Source organism: Papaver somniferum, chromosome 5 (genome assembly GCF_003573695.1).
Source record: "Papaver somniferum cultivar HN1 chromosome 5, ASM357369v1, whole genome shotgun sequence".
In the NCBI taxonomy this organism is placed as follows: domain Eukaryota; kingdom Viridiplantae; phylum Streptophyta; class Magnoliopsida; order Ranunculales; family Papaveraceae; genus Papaver; species Papaver somniferum.
In genome coordinates this window covers 74,609,398-74,623,992 of record NC_039362.1, presented here as the reverse complement: position 1 = coordinate 74,623,992, position 14,595 = coordinate 74,609,398, and the positions used below count along the sequence as shown (strand labels likewise).

At 35.0% G+C, this 14,595-nt stretch overlaps 1 protein-coding gene across 1 annotated transcript; it reads left to right on the top strand.

Moving 5' to 3' along the window:
• The first annotated feature begins 227 nt into the window (after positions 1 to 227).
• Positions 228 to 2,899, top strand: LOC113277535. Its single transcript, XM_026526606.1, has 2 exons — positions 228 to 1,630; positions 2,102 to 2,899. The coding sequence occupies exons 1-2, from the start codon at positions 316 to 318 to the stop codon at positions 2,587 to 2,589; spliced, it is 1,803 nt and encodes a 600-aa protein (XP_026382391.1). The 5' UTR covers positions 228 to 315; the 3' UTR covers positions 2,590 to 2,899.
• Positions 2,900 to 14,595: the final 11,696 nt, after the last annotated feature.

Below are 14,595 nucleotides of genomic sequence, written 5' to 3'. Positions count from 1 at the left end.
TATAAAAAAGATTTTAAAATGGATTTTCTTAATTTTTGAAAAACAGATTAAGGAAACTTTGGGGATCGACAGTACATCAACAGTTCACCGTTAAACAAGGAAACTTAGTATTCTTTAGTAACATTTTAATAAGATTTGGGAAGATTAAATATGGAGTATACAAAATCTAAAATACTCCTATATATACTCGTAATTGGTAGAAAACGGTTACAAATGGCATAACCCCACTTCTTTTCCAAAACCGATCGCCACCCATACTCTGCAGTTCCAACTTCTAAACCCATTTCTTCCAAAGTTTTAATTTCCACGATCATTATGAATATGATTCTACCTGCTTCTTCTCGTAGTAAGATGGTCTCCAACTTAATCCTGATGGAAGATGTTTTAATTGAGATTTTTCTTCTTCTCCCGCTCAAGTCGATCTTTAGAATGAGATGCGTGTGCAAGGTATGTAATTATATTCTTACAAACCCTTGTTTCATTCGTCGATGGATTCAAGTAAATTGCTGTGATCAGTCTCTACCATGGTCATTATATTATAGTTATCATGATGTTCCTAATGATATTAGGATGAGATTCTTGATCACACAACTAAGATCGTCAAGGAGGTCACAATTCTTGGCTACTGATAAACATGGATTTTCATTTAGGTTTTTAAAAAGTGTAACAAACCTAGAAGAATTACACCTCCTAGGGTCTAGTAAGGGATTAGTTTTATGCTCATCGAGTGACTCCGTTCCAACACAATACTATGTATGCAACCCAATCACCAAACAATGGGTTACACTTCCTTTAACCGCGTCTGGTGCCAAGGCTGATTGTGGTATTGCTTGTGAGCTCGATTCCTCTGGTGGGTGTTTTTATCAGGTTGTGCACATTCCCACATTTACGAAGAATGCAAGAAAATTCAAAATTGAGATATTTTCATCTGATGTGGGGAAATGGAAGGTCAATAGTGTTTCACGCCATAGGAATATCATTGGGTGTTGCTCTAGCGTTAGCAATGTAGTTATTGTAGGTGACACTCTATATTGGATAGAGTGTGAAAAACTAATGGCTTACAGTTTGAATAGAAATAATGTTGACACTGGTGGTGAACGATTTAGGTTGATAGACTTACCTGTTGTAGAGTCTGAAGATTCTAATGGTACAAGAGGCAATTATTGTCTTGGGGAATCAGAAGGTTTCCTCTGTTATGCTGAAATTTTGGGAAACCAGGAGTCGGGAGTTTGGGTGTTTGAGGAGGAGTGGCATTTGCTAAGAACGAATATGGACTTACGTTGGCTTATAGGGGACATGTTTGGAAGATTCAATGAGAATGTGTGTGAAGATTCAGACGGAAAAGAAACTAGAGCCTTTTACGAAGAAGAAAATAAGGCTATTCATGATGTTAAGGTTTTAGGTTTTAATCCCATGAATAAACATGTCACTGTGTTAAGTTATGAGTACGGCGTTTGGTCTTACAACACTGGAACTTCAGAATACGAAGAGCTCATTGAGCCCAAGTTTGTGGCTAAGATGCATAAAAACTATAAATTCCATAACCGTAAAGCTCCCTATGTCGACAATCCATTTGTTATGAAGGCAATGGCAACAATACTTCCATCACCTTCGTGGAAAAACGCATCAGGTAATGTTACTGAACCAATTTGTTTATTCAGTTGTTTGCATCTCTCCGCAGACATAATTAAGAGATGAATGTTGTGCATCTAGGAGAGCCAAACTTTAGTATATAGTAGTTGATATTTAGCAACATCTGCAAGTTTGGTTTTTTTCCTATTAATGTAGTATTTCCAATTACTTGTATGTCTTAGACTCTGAGTTTTCCTTTTTAAATTTAACCCTGATATGAATTCTAGTAGTTTGTAACTGCATGGTTGAGAAAATTATTTTGTATAGATGCTTTATTCAGTTTGCTTTACATTAGAACATATGATCCTTGGAAGTTATCGTTTCTTGCTTTCCAATCACGAAGAATTTTTCAGAATTGTGCTGCACCTTGATGTAGTATAACCTATAGGTTTTTGTATTTAAAGATTAGAGAAAAAGGAAATATGTTTCTCTGCAACTGTTAACAAAGGCAATTCTGACTCTATTTCAGATCAACCAGGACATGGACAGCCCCCAGATGTGGGGATGGTTGCAAGTGCAGGTCAAATGCCATACGGGGAAACCCAATATCCATTTAACCAAATAATTGGGGGACCTTCTGTAGTCTCTATTCAGTCTCCTGGCCAGACAGTTGAATTCTCTGCCTCCCAAGCCCAGCTTGTTCAACACCAACTTTCTTATCAGCAGATCCACCAGCAGCAGCAACCACAATTGGAGAATCAACTCCAGACCGACTTCAAGAACCACAGTCTTCCATTAGCAAGGATTAGAAAAATCATGAAAGCAAATGAAGATGTAAAGAGGATTGCATCAGAGGTTCCAGTAATCTTAGCTATGGCCTGTGAGATGTTCATATCGGATTTGACACTTCGTTCATGGAATCACACAGAAGAGAGAAAGCGCAAGACACTCCAAAAGAATGATATAGATGCAGCAATTACAGAATCTGATATATTTGATTTTCTAGCTGATAACTAGGGTCTGGCCTGTGCCAGTTGGAGGTCCTTCTGAAGCTCTTTCTTACTTTGCGTCACTTTTTTTTCCTTCATTTTATTCCTGACATCATAATATGCTGCAATAATAAATCAAACATGTCAAGTTTAAAGTCATTTTTAGCTCCAGCGGAATGGTTTTGATGTACCCTGTAAATTGAACATCAGGGTATCAGCTTTTGAATTTCCACGGTTTAAACAACCATTAATTGTAGAATTGGTTTGCACCTCCGTTCCGTTTATTTATAGGTGTTTCAGTCAGCTGCACTTTTACAGCGAATGACATTAACTTTGTACCTGCTATTCCTTGAGCTTGTTACTTCTTATGGACACTTTACTCGGTTTCTTTTAGCCAAGGCATTTAATGTAAGTATACGATCCACGAATTTCTTTGATAGTTATCATTTCTTGTTTTTCTATCACAAAGAATTTTAGAATAATGCTGCATAAACTGTTAGAGGTTAACTTGTTTTAGCATATGATACCTCCTTGGTGTAGTTTATGATGATGACTTTGCTTGAAATACGAGAACTTTATATACAGTGCTTCTGTAGAAAAGAAATTTCTCCTAGTTAGCCTATCTGTTACCGCCGCCATTCCTGCAGGTCAAACAGTCATTATAGATTCGGTGAGCTTGATGGATTCTAACTCTATGTTCAGTGATTATCACGGAAAGAATGTCAATGGGTACGCCTAAATTTCGAGCTTGAATATAACTTTTGTGATTTCAGCAATTAAGAGATTTTTTTTTGTTTTTTCCCACATGAAGGCTTGTAATCAGTTCAAGCTACTTCTTATTAAAAAGTTCATCCAGATTAATGGTATGAACGTATATCATTAGTGATAGTTTTGCGATTTTTGGGTTTCGTTGGAATCTCCAGAATGAAATGATTAGGGATATATGTTGATATGTTGTAACTCTGCTCATTTCAGATAAATGATTGTAATTGGTCACAAGTTTTAACTACTATGAAGAATTCCCAACTTTATGAATGCTTGTTAATTTCTTTTGTTTCAAGAGTTTTAATTTCTGAACCAAGCTAATGGAGTGATGTTACTTTATGAGCATTAGTTTCAGGGTAAAGAAATTAGCATGGCATGTTATGTTATGGTGTGATTTATTCCTTTGTTTTTTGTGTTAGAATTAGAATTTTGCAGCTAAGTATCCTGTATGTGAATCGGATTAGGGGGACTGCAATTGCTAACTTTTATCTTAATGTAATTACTGTTGGGCAAGTGGGTGGCATCAGTCTAGGAGAAGAGACCACTTGTGGTTTCTGCTGCTAGAAGTTGCTTGGGTAAATTCCCTAGCAGGAATGCGGTTTCTCTTGCAGGATCAGGATGTTCAATTTTCTAAAGAAATATTGGCCCTTTCCAGCTACTGGTAATGCACATTCATCTTCTTTTAGTTCCTGTTCAAGTATAAAATATCTAGGATCTATTGTAATTGGAGTAAAAAGCTGTTATCTTTGGATAACTTGCTTTCTTGTGAGTTTAGGCGTGCACAATTTTTTTTTTTTTAATTTCATAGTCTGTCAGACATAAAAAAAATCTTTCTCATTAGGCATATAGATGGGATCCTATGAATCTGTCAGAGATACTTCTGACATACATGATGGGCTCAGTAGGAAGTCTAGTGAGCTGATTTGGTTGAACTTTCTTACGAATGGAATTCAGCAGGTACTTCTTCATGTAATCAAGTCTTTGTAACTTGACCACTCTCTTGATAACAATTATTTTACCAGTAACCAAGTACAAGTTTCCATGACTCACTCTGGTTGGTGAAATAGCCTTGCTTGAGTAATAATTGGGAAATGGACTACACGGGGTATTCCCCTTGTATAATATATCTGTATCAAATTGCCTTAATATAACGGGGCCTAATGACGTACATGTAAACGTAGACGCCACACCTGCAGCACTTACTTTAAAGACTTCACTAGGAAAAAAATGCACAGCTCCCAAGGTTCAAACATATGGCGACTGATTCATAATGGACTAGGATGTAGAAAAACCATAAACAAGTTCATACAACATGTTGAGCCAAATTGCTGTTTTTGTGAGGATGGTGAAGAAGGTGTTCAACACTTGTTCATATACTGTCAGAGAACAAGAGCAGTATTATGTGCGTCGCAGTTGCCTATGAGATCAGAAATCTTGGGAGTGCGAGTGTATCTGACATTGTTTCCAGCTGGCTGTCGATGAAAGACAACTTTGAGACATTTTGCTATAGAGCAAATGTACGGTGGGGTATTTGGAGATCACTAAGTACGAAGATTTTCCAGAATAAGACAATTGAAGTGCAAAAAAATCTCATTGATGCAAATGCATTATTTTCAAGGATTACTACACTGTTGATCAAGCAGCCCAGATGACTCCAGTCACTATTGTGGACAACATAGCTCAATGCCCCTTCAAAAGGTGTGGTAAACTGAATTCTGATGGAGCTATTCTAGACTACAATTCGAGTTCAGCTGTTACTGCTAGAAGCTCCGCAGCCATGGTCTTAGCAGCAATATTGAACCTGGAAAATCAAAACAATTGATTAGTGTCTGAATCCTAAGGTGTTTTTCTTACGCTAAATTAAGCTTTCCCAGATAATGAAATACTGAAGTGTTATTGTTGAAGAATAAACCAAGATACTATGAAGAAGACAGAATGGATAAACAAGTATTGTTGATCCAATAGTATGGATCAACTATGAGAGTTGACAGAATGTCGTTGGATAAACAGTTACAATTGATACAATGTGAATGGATAAACAAGAGTTGTTGATCCATGGTACGGTTTTTAGAAGTTTACTTGGGTTACAAGTAATACCTGTTTTAAGAATTTGTTCACGTGAGAATTGTCTAGAAGTTTCTTGTTAGAGTTTGTTTTTGATTAGGAAAGTCTTTTTACTTGAGAGTCAAGTTTGTGAGTCATATAAATAGGTTGTTGAGCCATGAGTCGAAACACATCAATTAAGAGAAGTTTGTTTGAGTTTTAGTTTGTGTGTGTTTTCATTAAGTCTTTGATATCAGATTTTCTACATCTGGTATCAGAGCAAGGTATCATATTTTAGGGATGTGGGTATGAGAAGTTAAGTTGAAGAAGATGACGAGTTTAAGTTCAATCAAGGTGCCAGTGTTTGAAGGAAAAAACTTTGAACATTGGAGGTTGCAGATGGAGAATATTTTCACATACCAAGAGGTATGGGATATTGTGAAAGATGGTTATGCTGAACCAGCAGATGGAGTAGTATTTGAAGGAGTTGCGCAAACTCTGTTAACTGAAAACAGAAAGAAGAATTCTAAAGCTACATATATTCTTCATCAGGGTATTCATGAATCTCTCATGGACAGAGTTATCTATATTAAGCAAGTTAAAGCAGCATGGGATGGTTTGGTTAGCTACTACACAGGGTCTGACAAAGTCAAGAAGGTTAGATTACAAACCCTAAAGAGAAAGTATGAATTATTGCATATGAAAAATACTGAAACAATAACAGATTTTTTCTCAAAGATTTTGAATCTTTTCAATGAGATGAAGGCTAATGGTGATACTATAGAAGATTCAACAGTTGTTGAGAAGATATTAAGAAGTTTGCTTGAGAAATTTGAATCAAAGGTGACTGCTATAGAAGAATGCAACACAGTTGCAACTATGACTCTTAATGAGTTATTGGGTTCATTACAAGCCTATGAACAAAGATTGCTAGAGAAGACAGTTGCTGCAAAACAAGTTGAAGAAGCACTTCAAAGTCAAGTTAGCTGGAGAAACAACCAAGGAAAACCTAATGCTGGTAGGTCTCAAGGAAGATATAACAATGGTGGAAGATCTAATACTGGAAATTATCAAAGAAAACCAGTTGATAGATCAAAAATTCAGTGTTACAACTGTGGAGATTTTGGACACTTTACTCCAGAATGTCCAAAACCTAGAAACACTACTGAAAATAACTATAAAGCAAATTTCAAAGCCAATATCGTTGAAAGTCAAGAAGAAGAAGAAACAGAAGAGCAGAAGATTGAAAACATGTTACTAGCATGTCATACCCCAGAAGAACAACCTCAACTCAAGTGGTACTTGGATACAGGTTGCAGCAATCATATGTGTGGCATAAAAGATTTGTTTGAAAGCTTGGATGAGTCTATAAGATCCATAGTAAAGTTTGGAAATAGTTCAACAATTCCAGTTATGGGTAAAGGAAGAGTAAGAATTGTTCTCAAGAAGGGTTCTAAAGCATACATCATGGATGTATTTTATGTTACAGGTTTACATCAAAACTTGCTAAGTATGGGTCAATTGTCTGAAAGAGGATACTCTATGAATATTTACAATGGTTTATGTTTCATCAGAGATAGAAGAAGAAGATTGATAACAAGGGTGGAGATGACTAAAAATAGACTATTTCCTTTGAATATTCAACATCAAAAGGAAAGATGTTACAGTAGCAGTGTTCATAATGATACTTGGTTATGGCACAAGAGAATAGGTCATGTGAACTTTAACAGTTTGCAAACTTTAGCAAAGAATGAGATGGTTTCAGGTTTGCCTTTCATCCAAATTCCATAATCAAGATGTGAGAATTGTATCTTTGGGAAGCAGCATAGAGATCCATTTCCAGTCAACAAAGCTAGAAGAGCTGAGCAACATTTGGAGATTATTCATAGTGACTTGTGTGGTCCTATAAAAGTTACATCACATGGAGGTAATAACTATTTCATAACTTTCATTGATGATTTCAGTAGGAAAGCATGGGTATATTTGCTTAAACAAAAGAGTGATGCCTTTCATGCTTTTAGAAGTTTCAAAACATATGCTGAGAAACAGATTGGTAAGAACATCAAGATACTAAGAACTGATAGAGGAACAAAATATACTGTAGTTGATAGTTTCATGGAAGAACATGAAATTCTACATCAGCTAACAACAAGATATACACCTCAGCAGAATGATGTAGCTGAAAGAAATAACATAATCATAATAGAGATGGCAAGAACTATAAGAAGAACAAAAGATTTATCAAAGAATTTTTAGGGTTATGCAGTTGATACAACATTATATCTACTTAACAGATGTCCTACAAACAGTTTGAATAATAAGACACCATAGGAAGCATGGAGAGGAATAAGACCAAGTGTAAGACATCTGAGAATTTTTTGGTGCATTGCATATGCACATGTGCCAAAAGAATTGAGAAAAAAGTTGGATGTAAGAGTGAAAAATGTATTCTTGTTGGTTACATTTCAGTGACTAAAGGATACAAGTTATATAACCCAGAAACTAGGAAGATAGTCATAAGCAGAGATGTGATATTTGATGAAGATTCACAATGAAATTGGAATAATGGATCAATAGTGAGTATTGATCCACATAACAATGGATCAACAATGACTGTTGATCCATATAATACTGGGTCAACAAGGGATGTTGATCCATCAACTGTCATCAGAACAGTTCCAATTGTAGTAGAGGAAGAAGTGCAAGCTCAAGACAATGTTGTTCCAATTGAATAACAACATGAAGAAGCAAGAACTAAAGTAATAACACAACAAGAAAATACAAGACCAAGAAGAAAATATATTATACCTGCTAGGTTGAATGATTATGTTGTATCAAGAGATGATGAAGATACTGATGATGAAGTAATGAATTTTGCACTATTTAGAGATTGTGATCATGTAGCTTATGAAGAAGCTGCTAAAGAACAAGGTTGGATTCAAGCCATGAATGAAGAATTTGAGTTAATTGAGAAGAATAACACTTCCACCAGGAAAGAAACCTATTGGTGTCAAATGGGTTTACAAAAAAAAATATAAGTCAAATGGTGAAAAAGAAATACTGAAAGAAAGATTAGTTGCTAAGGGATATAGACAGAGACAAGAGTTGATTATTCAGAATTGGTTGCACCAGTTGCAAAACTTGATACAGTAAGAATGATTATTGCTTTAGCTGCAAAAAAGAATTGGAATATTTTTCAGATGGAAGTGAAGTCAGCATTCTTGAATGGAGTATTGGAAGAAGAAGTTTATGTTGAACAACCAACTGGTTACATTGTGGAGGGGAAAGAGAATGAAGTATACAGGCTAAACAAAGTCTTATATGGTTTGAAACAAGCACCAAGAGCTTGGTATACAAGAATAAATTCTTATTTCATTAAAAAAGGGTTTAAAAGATGTCCACATGAGCATACTTTGTATTTGAAAGCTGATGATCTTGGCAATCATATTATAGTATGTTTATATGTTGATGATCTCATATTTACTGGAAATAGCTCTGAGATGATCAAGGAATTCAGGGAGGATATGCTGAAGGAGTTTGAGATGACAGATCTTGGTTTGATGTCATACTTTCTTGGTATTGAAGTAAAACAAACTAAAAGAGGAATTTTTATTAATCAACAAAGGTATGCTGAAGGAATTTTGAAACGTTTCAAGATGGATAATTCCAATTTTGACACCAGTAGAAGAGAGATTGAAGTTGACAAAAGATGCAACAGGTGAGCTAGTGAATTCAACGGACTTTAAATGTCTTGTAGGATGTTTAAGATACTTAACTGCTACAAGACCAGATATCATGTATGCAGTTGGATTGGTTAGTATATTTATGGAAGAACCTAGACAATCACATCTAAAAGCTGCAAAACGCATTCTGAGATATATTAGAGGAAAAACTAGCTTGGAAATTTTATATAATGTTTCAGAAGATCCAAAGTTGGTTTGTTTTACTGATAGTGATTGGGCTGGAGATACAGAAGGAAGAAAGAGTACATCAGGTTATGGGTTTCAGTTTGGAACTGGATTTTTCTCTTGGTCATCTAAGAAGCAACAAGTTGTTGCATTATCTACAACAGAAGATGAATATATAGCTGCTAGCAATTGTGCTACACAAGCTGTATGGTTAAGAATGATGTTGAAATCATTGTTTCAAGAACAAACAACACCAACAACAATAGTTTGTGATAACAAGTCGACAATATCACTAACTAAAAATCTTGTACTTCATGGGAGAAGTAAACACATTGATATTAAGTATCACTACATCAGAGAGCTTGTCAGTAACAAAGAGATAGTTGTGGAGTTTGTTGAAAGTGAAGAGCAAGTAGCTGATATTTTCACCAAGTCTTTGAAGTCTAACATTTTCATTTACTTGCGTGGAAATCTTGAAATGATTAGCAAAGAGTATCTTGGTTTTAAGCGAGGATGTTGAAGAATAAACCAAGATACTATGAAGAATACAGAATGGATAAACAAGTATTGTTGATCCAATAGTATGGATCAACTATGAGAGTTGACAGAATGTCGTTGGATAAACAGTTACAGTTGATACAATGTGAATGGATAAACAAGAGTTGTTGATCCATGGTACGGTTTTTAGAAGTTTGCTTGGGTTACAAGTAATACATGTTTTAAGAATTTGTTCACGTGAGAATTGTCTAGAAGTTTCTTGTTAGAGTTTGTTTTTTGATTAAGAAAGTCTTTTTACTTGAGAGTCAAGTTTGTGAGTCATATAAATAGGTTGTTGAGCCATGAGTCGAAACACATCAATTAATAGAAGTTTGTTTGAGTTTTAGTTTGTGTGTGTTTTCATTAAGTCTTTGATATCATATTTTCTACATCTGGTATCATAGCAAGGTATCATATTTTAGGGATGTGGGTATGAGAATTTAAGTTGAAGAAGATGACGAGTTTAAGTTCAATCAAGGTGCCAGTGTTTGAAGGAAAAAACTTTGAACATTGGAGGTTGCAGATGGAGAATATTTTCACATACCAAGAGGTATGGGATATTGTGAAAGATGGTTATGCTGAACCAGCAGATGGAGTAGTACTTGAAGGAGTTGCGCAAACTCTGTTAACTGAAAACAGAAAGAAGAATTCTAAAGCTACATATATTCTTCATCAGGGTATTCATGAATCTCTCATGGACAGAGTTATCTATATTAAGCAAGTTAAAGCAGCATGGGATGGTTTGGTTAGCTACTACACAGGGTCTGACAAAGTCAAGAAGGTTCGATTACAAACCCTAAAGAGAAAGTATGAATTATTGCAGATGGAAAATACTGAAACAATAACAGATTTTTTCTCAAAGATTTTGAATCTTTTCAATGAGATGAAGGCTAATGGTGATACTATAGAAGATTCAACAGTTGTTGAGAAGATATTAAGAAGTTTGCTTGAGAAATTTGAATCAAAGGTGACTGCTATAGAAGAATGCAACACAGTTGCAACTATGACTCTTAATGAGTTGTTGGGTTCATTACAAGCCTATGAACAAAGATTGCTAGAGAAGACAGTTGCTGCAAAACAAGTTTAAGAAGCACTTCAAAGTCAAGTTAGCTGGAGAAACAACCAAGGAAAACCTAATGCTGGTAGGTCTCAAGGAAGATATAACAATGGTGGAAGATCTAATACTGGAAATTATCAAAGAAAACCAGTTGATAGATCAAAAATTCAGTGTTACAACTGTGGAGATTTTGGACACTTTGCTCCAGAATGTCCAAAACCTAGAAACACTACTGAAAATAACTATAAAGCAAATTTCAAAGCCAATATTGTTGAAAGTCAAGAAGAAGAAGAAACAGAAGAGCAGAAGATTGAAAACATGTTACTAGCATGTCATACCCCAGAAGAACAACCTCAACTCAAGTGGTACTTGGATACAGGTTGCAGCAATCATATGTGTGGCATAAAAGATTTGTTTGAAAGCTTGGATGAGTCTATAAGATCCATAGTAAAGTTTGGAAATAGTTCAACAATTCCAGTTATGGGTAAAGGAAGAGTAAGAATTGTTCTCAAGAAGGGTTCTAAAGCATACATCATGGATGTATTTTATGTTCCAGGTTTACATCAAAACTTGCTAAGTATGGGTCAATTGTCTGAAAGAGGATACTCTATGAATATTTACAATGGTTTATGTTTCATCAGAGATAGAAGAAGAAGATTGATAGCAAGGGTGGAGATGACTAAAAATAGACTATTTCCTTTGAATATTCAACATCAAAAGGAAAGATGTTACAGTAGCAGTGTTCATAATGATACTTGGTTATGGCACAAGAGAATGGGTCATGTGAACTTTAACAGTTTGCAAACTTTAGCAAAGAATGAGATGGTGTCAGGTTTGCCTTTCATCCAAATTCCATAATCAAGATGTGAGAATTGTATCTTTGGGAAGCAGCATAGAGATCCATTTCCAGTCAACAAAGCTAGAAGAGCTGAGCAACATTTGGAGATTATTCATAGTGACTTGTGTGGTCCTATAAAAGTTACATCACATGGAGGTAATAACTATTTCATAACTTTCATTGATGATTTCAGTAGGAAAGCATGGGTATATTTGCTTAAACAAAAGAGTGATGCATTTCATGCTTTTAGAAGTTCAAAACATATGCTGAGAAACAGATTGGTAAGAACATCAAGATACTAAGAACTGATAGAGGAACAAAATATACTGTAGTTGATAGTTTCATGGAAGAACATGAAATTCTACATCAGCTAACAACAAGATATACACCTCAGCAGAATGATGTAGCTGAAAGAAATAACATAATCATAATAGAGATGGCAAGAACTATAAGAAGAACAAAAGATTTATCAAAGAATTTTTAGGGTTATGCAGTTGATACAACATTATATCTACTTAACAGATGTCCTACAAATAGTTTGAATAATAAGACACCAGAGGAAGCATGGAGAGGAATAAGACCAAGTGTAAGACATCTGAGAATTTTTTGGTGCATTGCATATGCACATGTGCCAAAATAATGGAGAAAAAAGTTGGATGTAAGAGTGAAAAATGTATTCTTGTTGGTTACATTTCAGTGACTAAAGGATACAAGTTATATAACCCAGAAACTAGGAAGATAGTCATAAGCAGAGATGTGATATTTGATGAAGATTCACAATGAAATTGGAATAATGGATCAATAGTGAGTATTGATCCACATAACAATGGATCAACAACGAATGTTGATCCATATAATAATGGGTCAACAAGGGATGTTGATCCATCAACTGTCATCAGAACAGTTCCAATTGTAGTAGAGGAAGAAGTGCAAGCTCAAGACAATGTTGTTCCAATTGAAGAACAACATGAAGAAGCAAGAACTAAAGTAATAACACAACAAGAAAATACAAGACCAAGAAGAAAATATATTATACCTGCTAGGTTGAATGATTATGTTGTATCAAGAGATGATGAAGTAATGAATTTTGCACTATTTAGAGATTGCGATCATGTAGCTTATGAAGAAGCTGCTAAAGAACAAGGTTGGATTCAAGCCATGAATGAAGAATTTGAGTCAATTGAGAAGAATAACACTTCCACCAGGAAAGAAACCTATTGGTGTCAAATGGGTTTACAAAAAAAATATAAGTCAAATGGTGAAAAAGAAATACTGAAAGAAAGATTAGTTGCTAAGGGATATAGACAGAGACAAGGAGTTGATTATTCAGAATTGGTTGCACCAGTTGCAAGACTTGATACAGTAAGAATGATTATTGCTTTAGCTGCACAAAAGAATTGGAATATTTTTCAGATGGAAGTGAAGTCAGCATTCTTGAATGGAGTATTGGAAGAAGAAGTTTATGTTGAACAACCAACTGGTTACATTGTGGAGGGGAAAGAGAATGAAGTATACAGGCTAAACAAAGTCTTATATGGTTTGAAACAAGCACCAAGAGCTTGGTATACAAGAATAAATTCTTATTTCATTAAAAAAGGGTTTAAAAGATGTCCACATGAGCATACTTTGTATTTGAAAGCTGATGATCTTGGCAATCATATTATAGTATGTTTATATGTTGATGATCTCATATTTACTGGAAATAGCTCTGAGATGATCAAGGAATTCAGGGAGGATATGGTGAAGGAGTTTGAGATGACAGATCTTGGTTTGATGTCATACTTTCTTGGTATTGAAGTAAAACAAACTAAAGAGGAATTTTTATTAATCAACAAAGGTATGCTGAAGGAATTTTGAAACGTTTCAAGATGGATAATTCCAATTTTGACACCAGTAGAAGAGATATTGAAGTTGACAAAAGATGCAACAGGTGAGCTAGTGAATTCAACGGACTTTAAATGTCTTGTAGGATGTTTAAGATACTTAACTGCTACAAGACCAGATATCATGTATGTAGTTGGATTGGTTAGTAGATTTATGGAAGAACCTAGACAATCACATCTACAAGCTGCAAAACGCATTCTGAGATATATTAGAGGAACAACTAGCTTAGAAATTTTCTATAATGTTTCAGAAGATCCAAAGTTGGTTTGTTTTACTGATAGTGATTGGGCTGGAGATACAGAAGGAAGAAAGAGTACATCAGGTTATGGGTTTCAGTTTGGAACTGGATTTTTCTCTTGGTCATCTAAGAAGCAACAAGTTGTTGCATTATATACAACATAAGATGAATATATAGCTGCTAGCAATTGTGCTACACAAGCTGTATGGTTAAGAATGATGTTGAAATCATTGTTTCAAGAATAAACAACACCAACAACAATAGTTTGTGATAACAAGTCGACAATATCACTAACTAAAAATCTTGTACTTCATGGGAGAAGTAAACACATTGATATTAAGTATCACTACATCAGAGAGCTTGTCAGTAACAAAGAGATAGTTGTGGAGTTTGTTGAAAGTGAAGAGCAAGTAGCTGATATTTTCACCAAGTCTTTGAAGTCTAACATTTTCATTTACTTGCGTGGAAAGCTTGAAATGATTAGCAAAGAGTATCTTGGTTTTAAGGGAGGATGTTGAAGAATAAACCAAGATACTATGAAGAAGACAGAATGGATAAACAAGTATTATTGATCCAATAGTATGGATCAACTATGAGAGTTGACAGAATGTCGTTGGATAAACAGTTACAGTTGATACAATGTGAATGGATAAACAAGAGTTGTTGATCCATGGTACGGTTTTTAGAAGTTTGCTTGGGTTACAAGTAATACCTGTTTTAAGAATTTGTTCACGTGAGAATTGTCTAGAAGTTTCTTGTTAGAG

Coding starts and splice junctions, on each gene's coding strand:
- LOC113277535 (XM_026526606.1), top strand. CDS start 316: ATGAATATGATTCTACCTGCTTCTTCTCGTAGTAAGATGGTCTCCAAC. Junction 1,631..2,101: donor TTCGTGGAAAAACGCATCAG/GTAATGTTACTG, acceptor ACTCTATTTCAG/ATCAACCAGGACATGGACAG.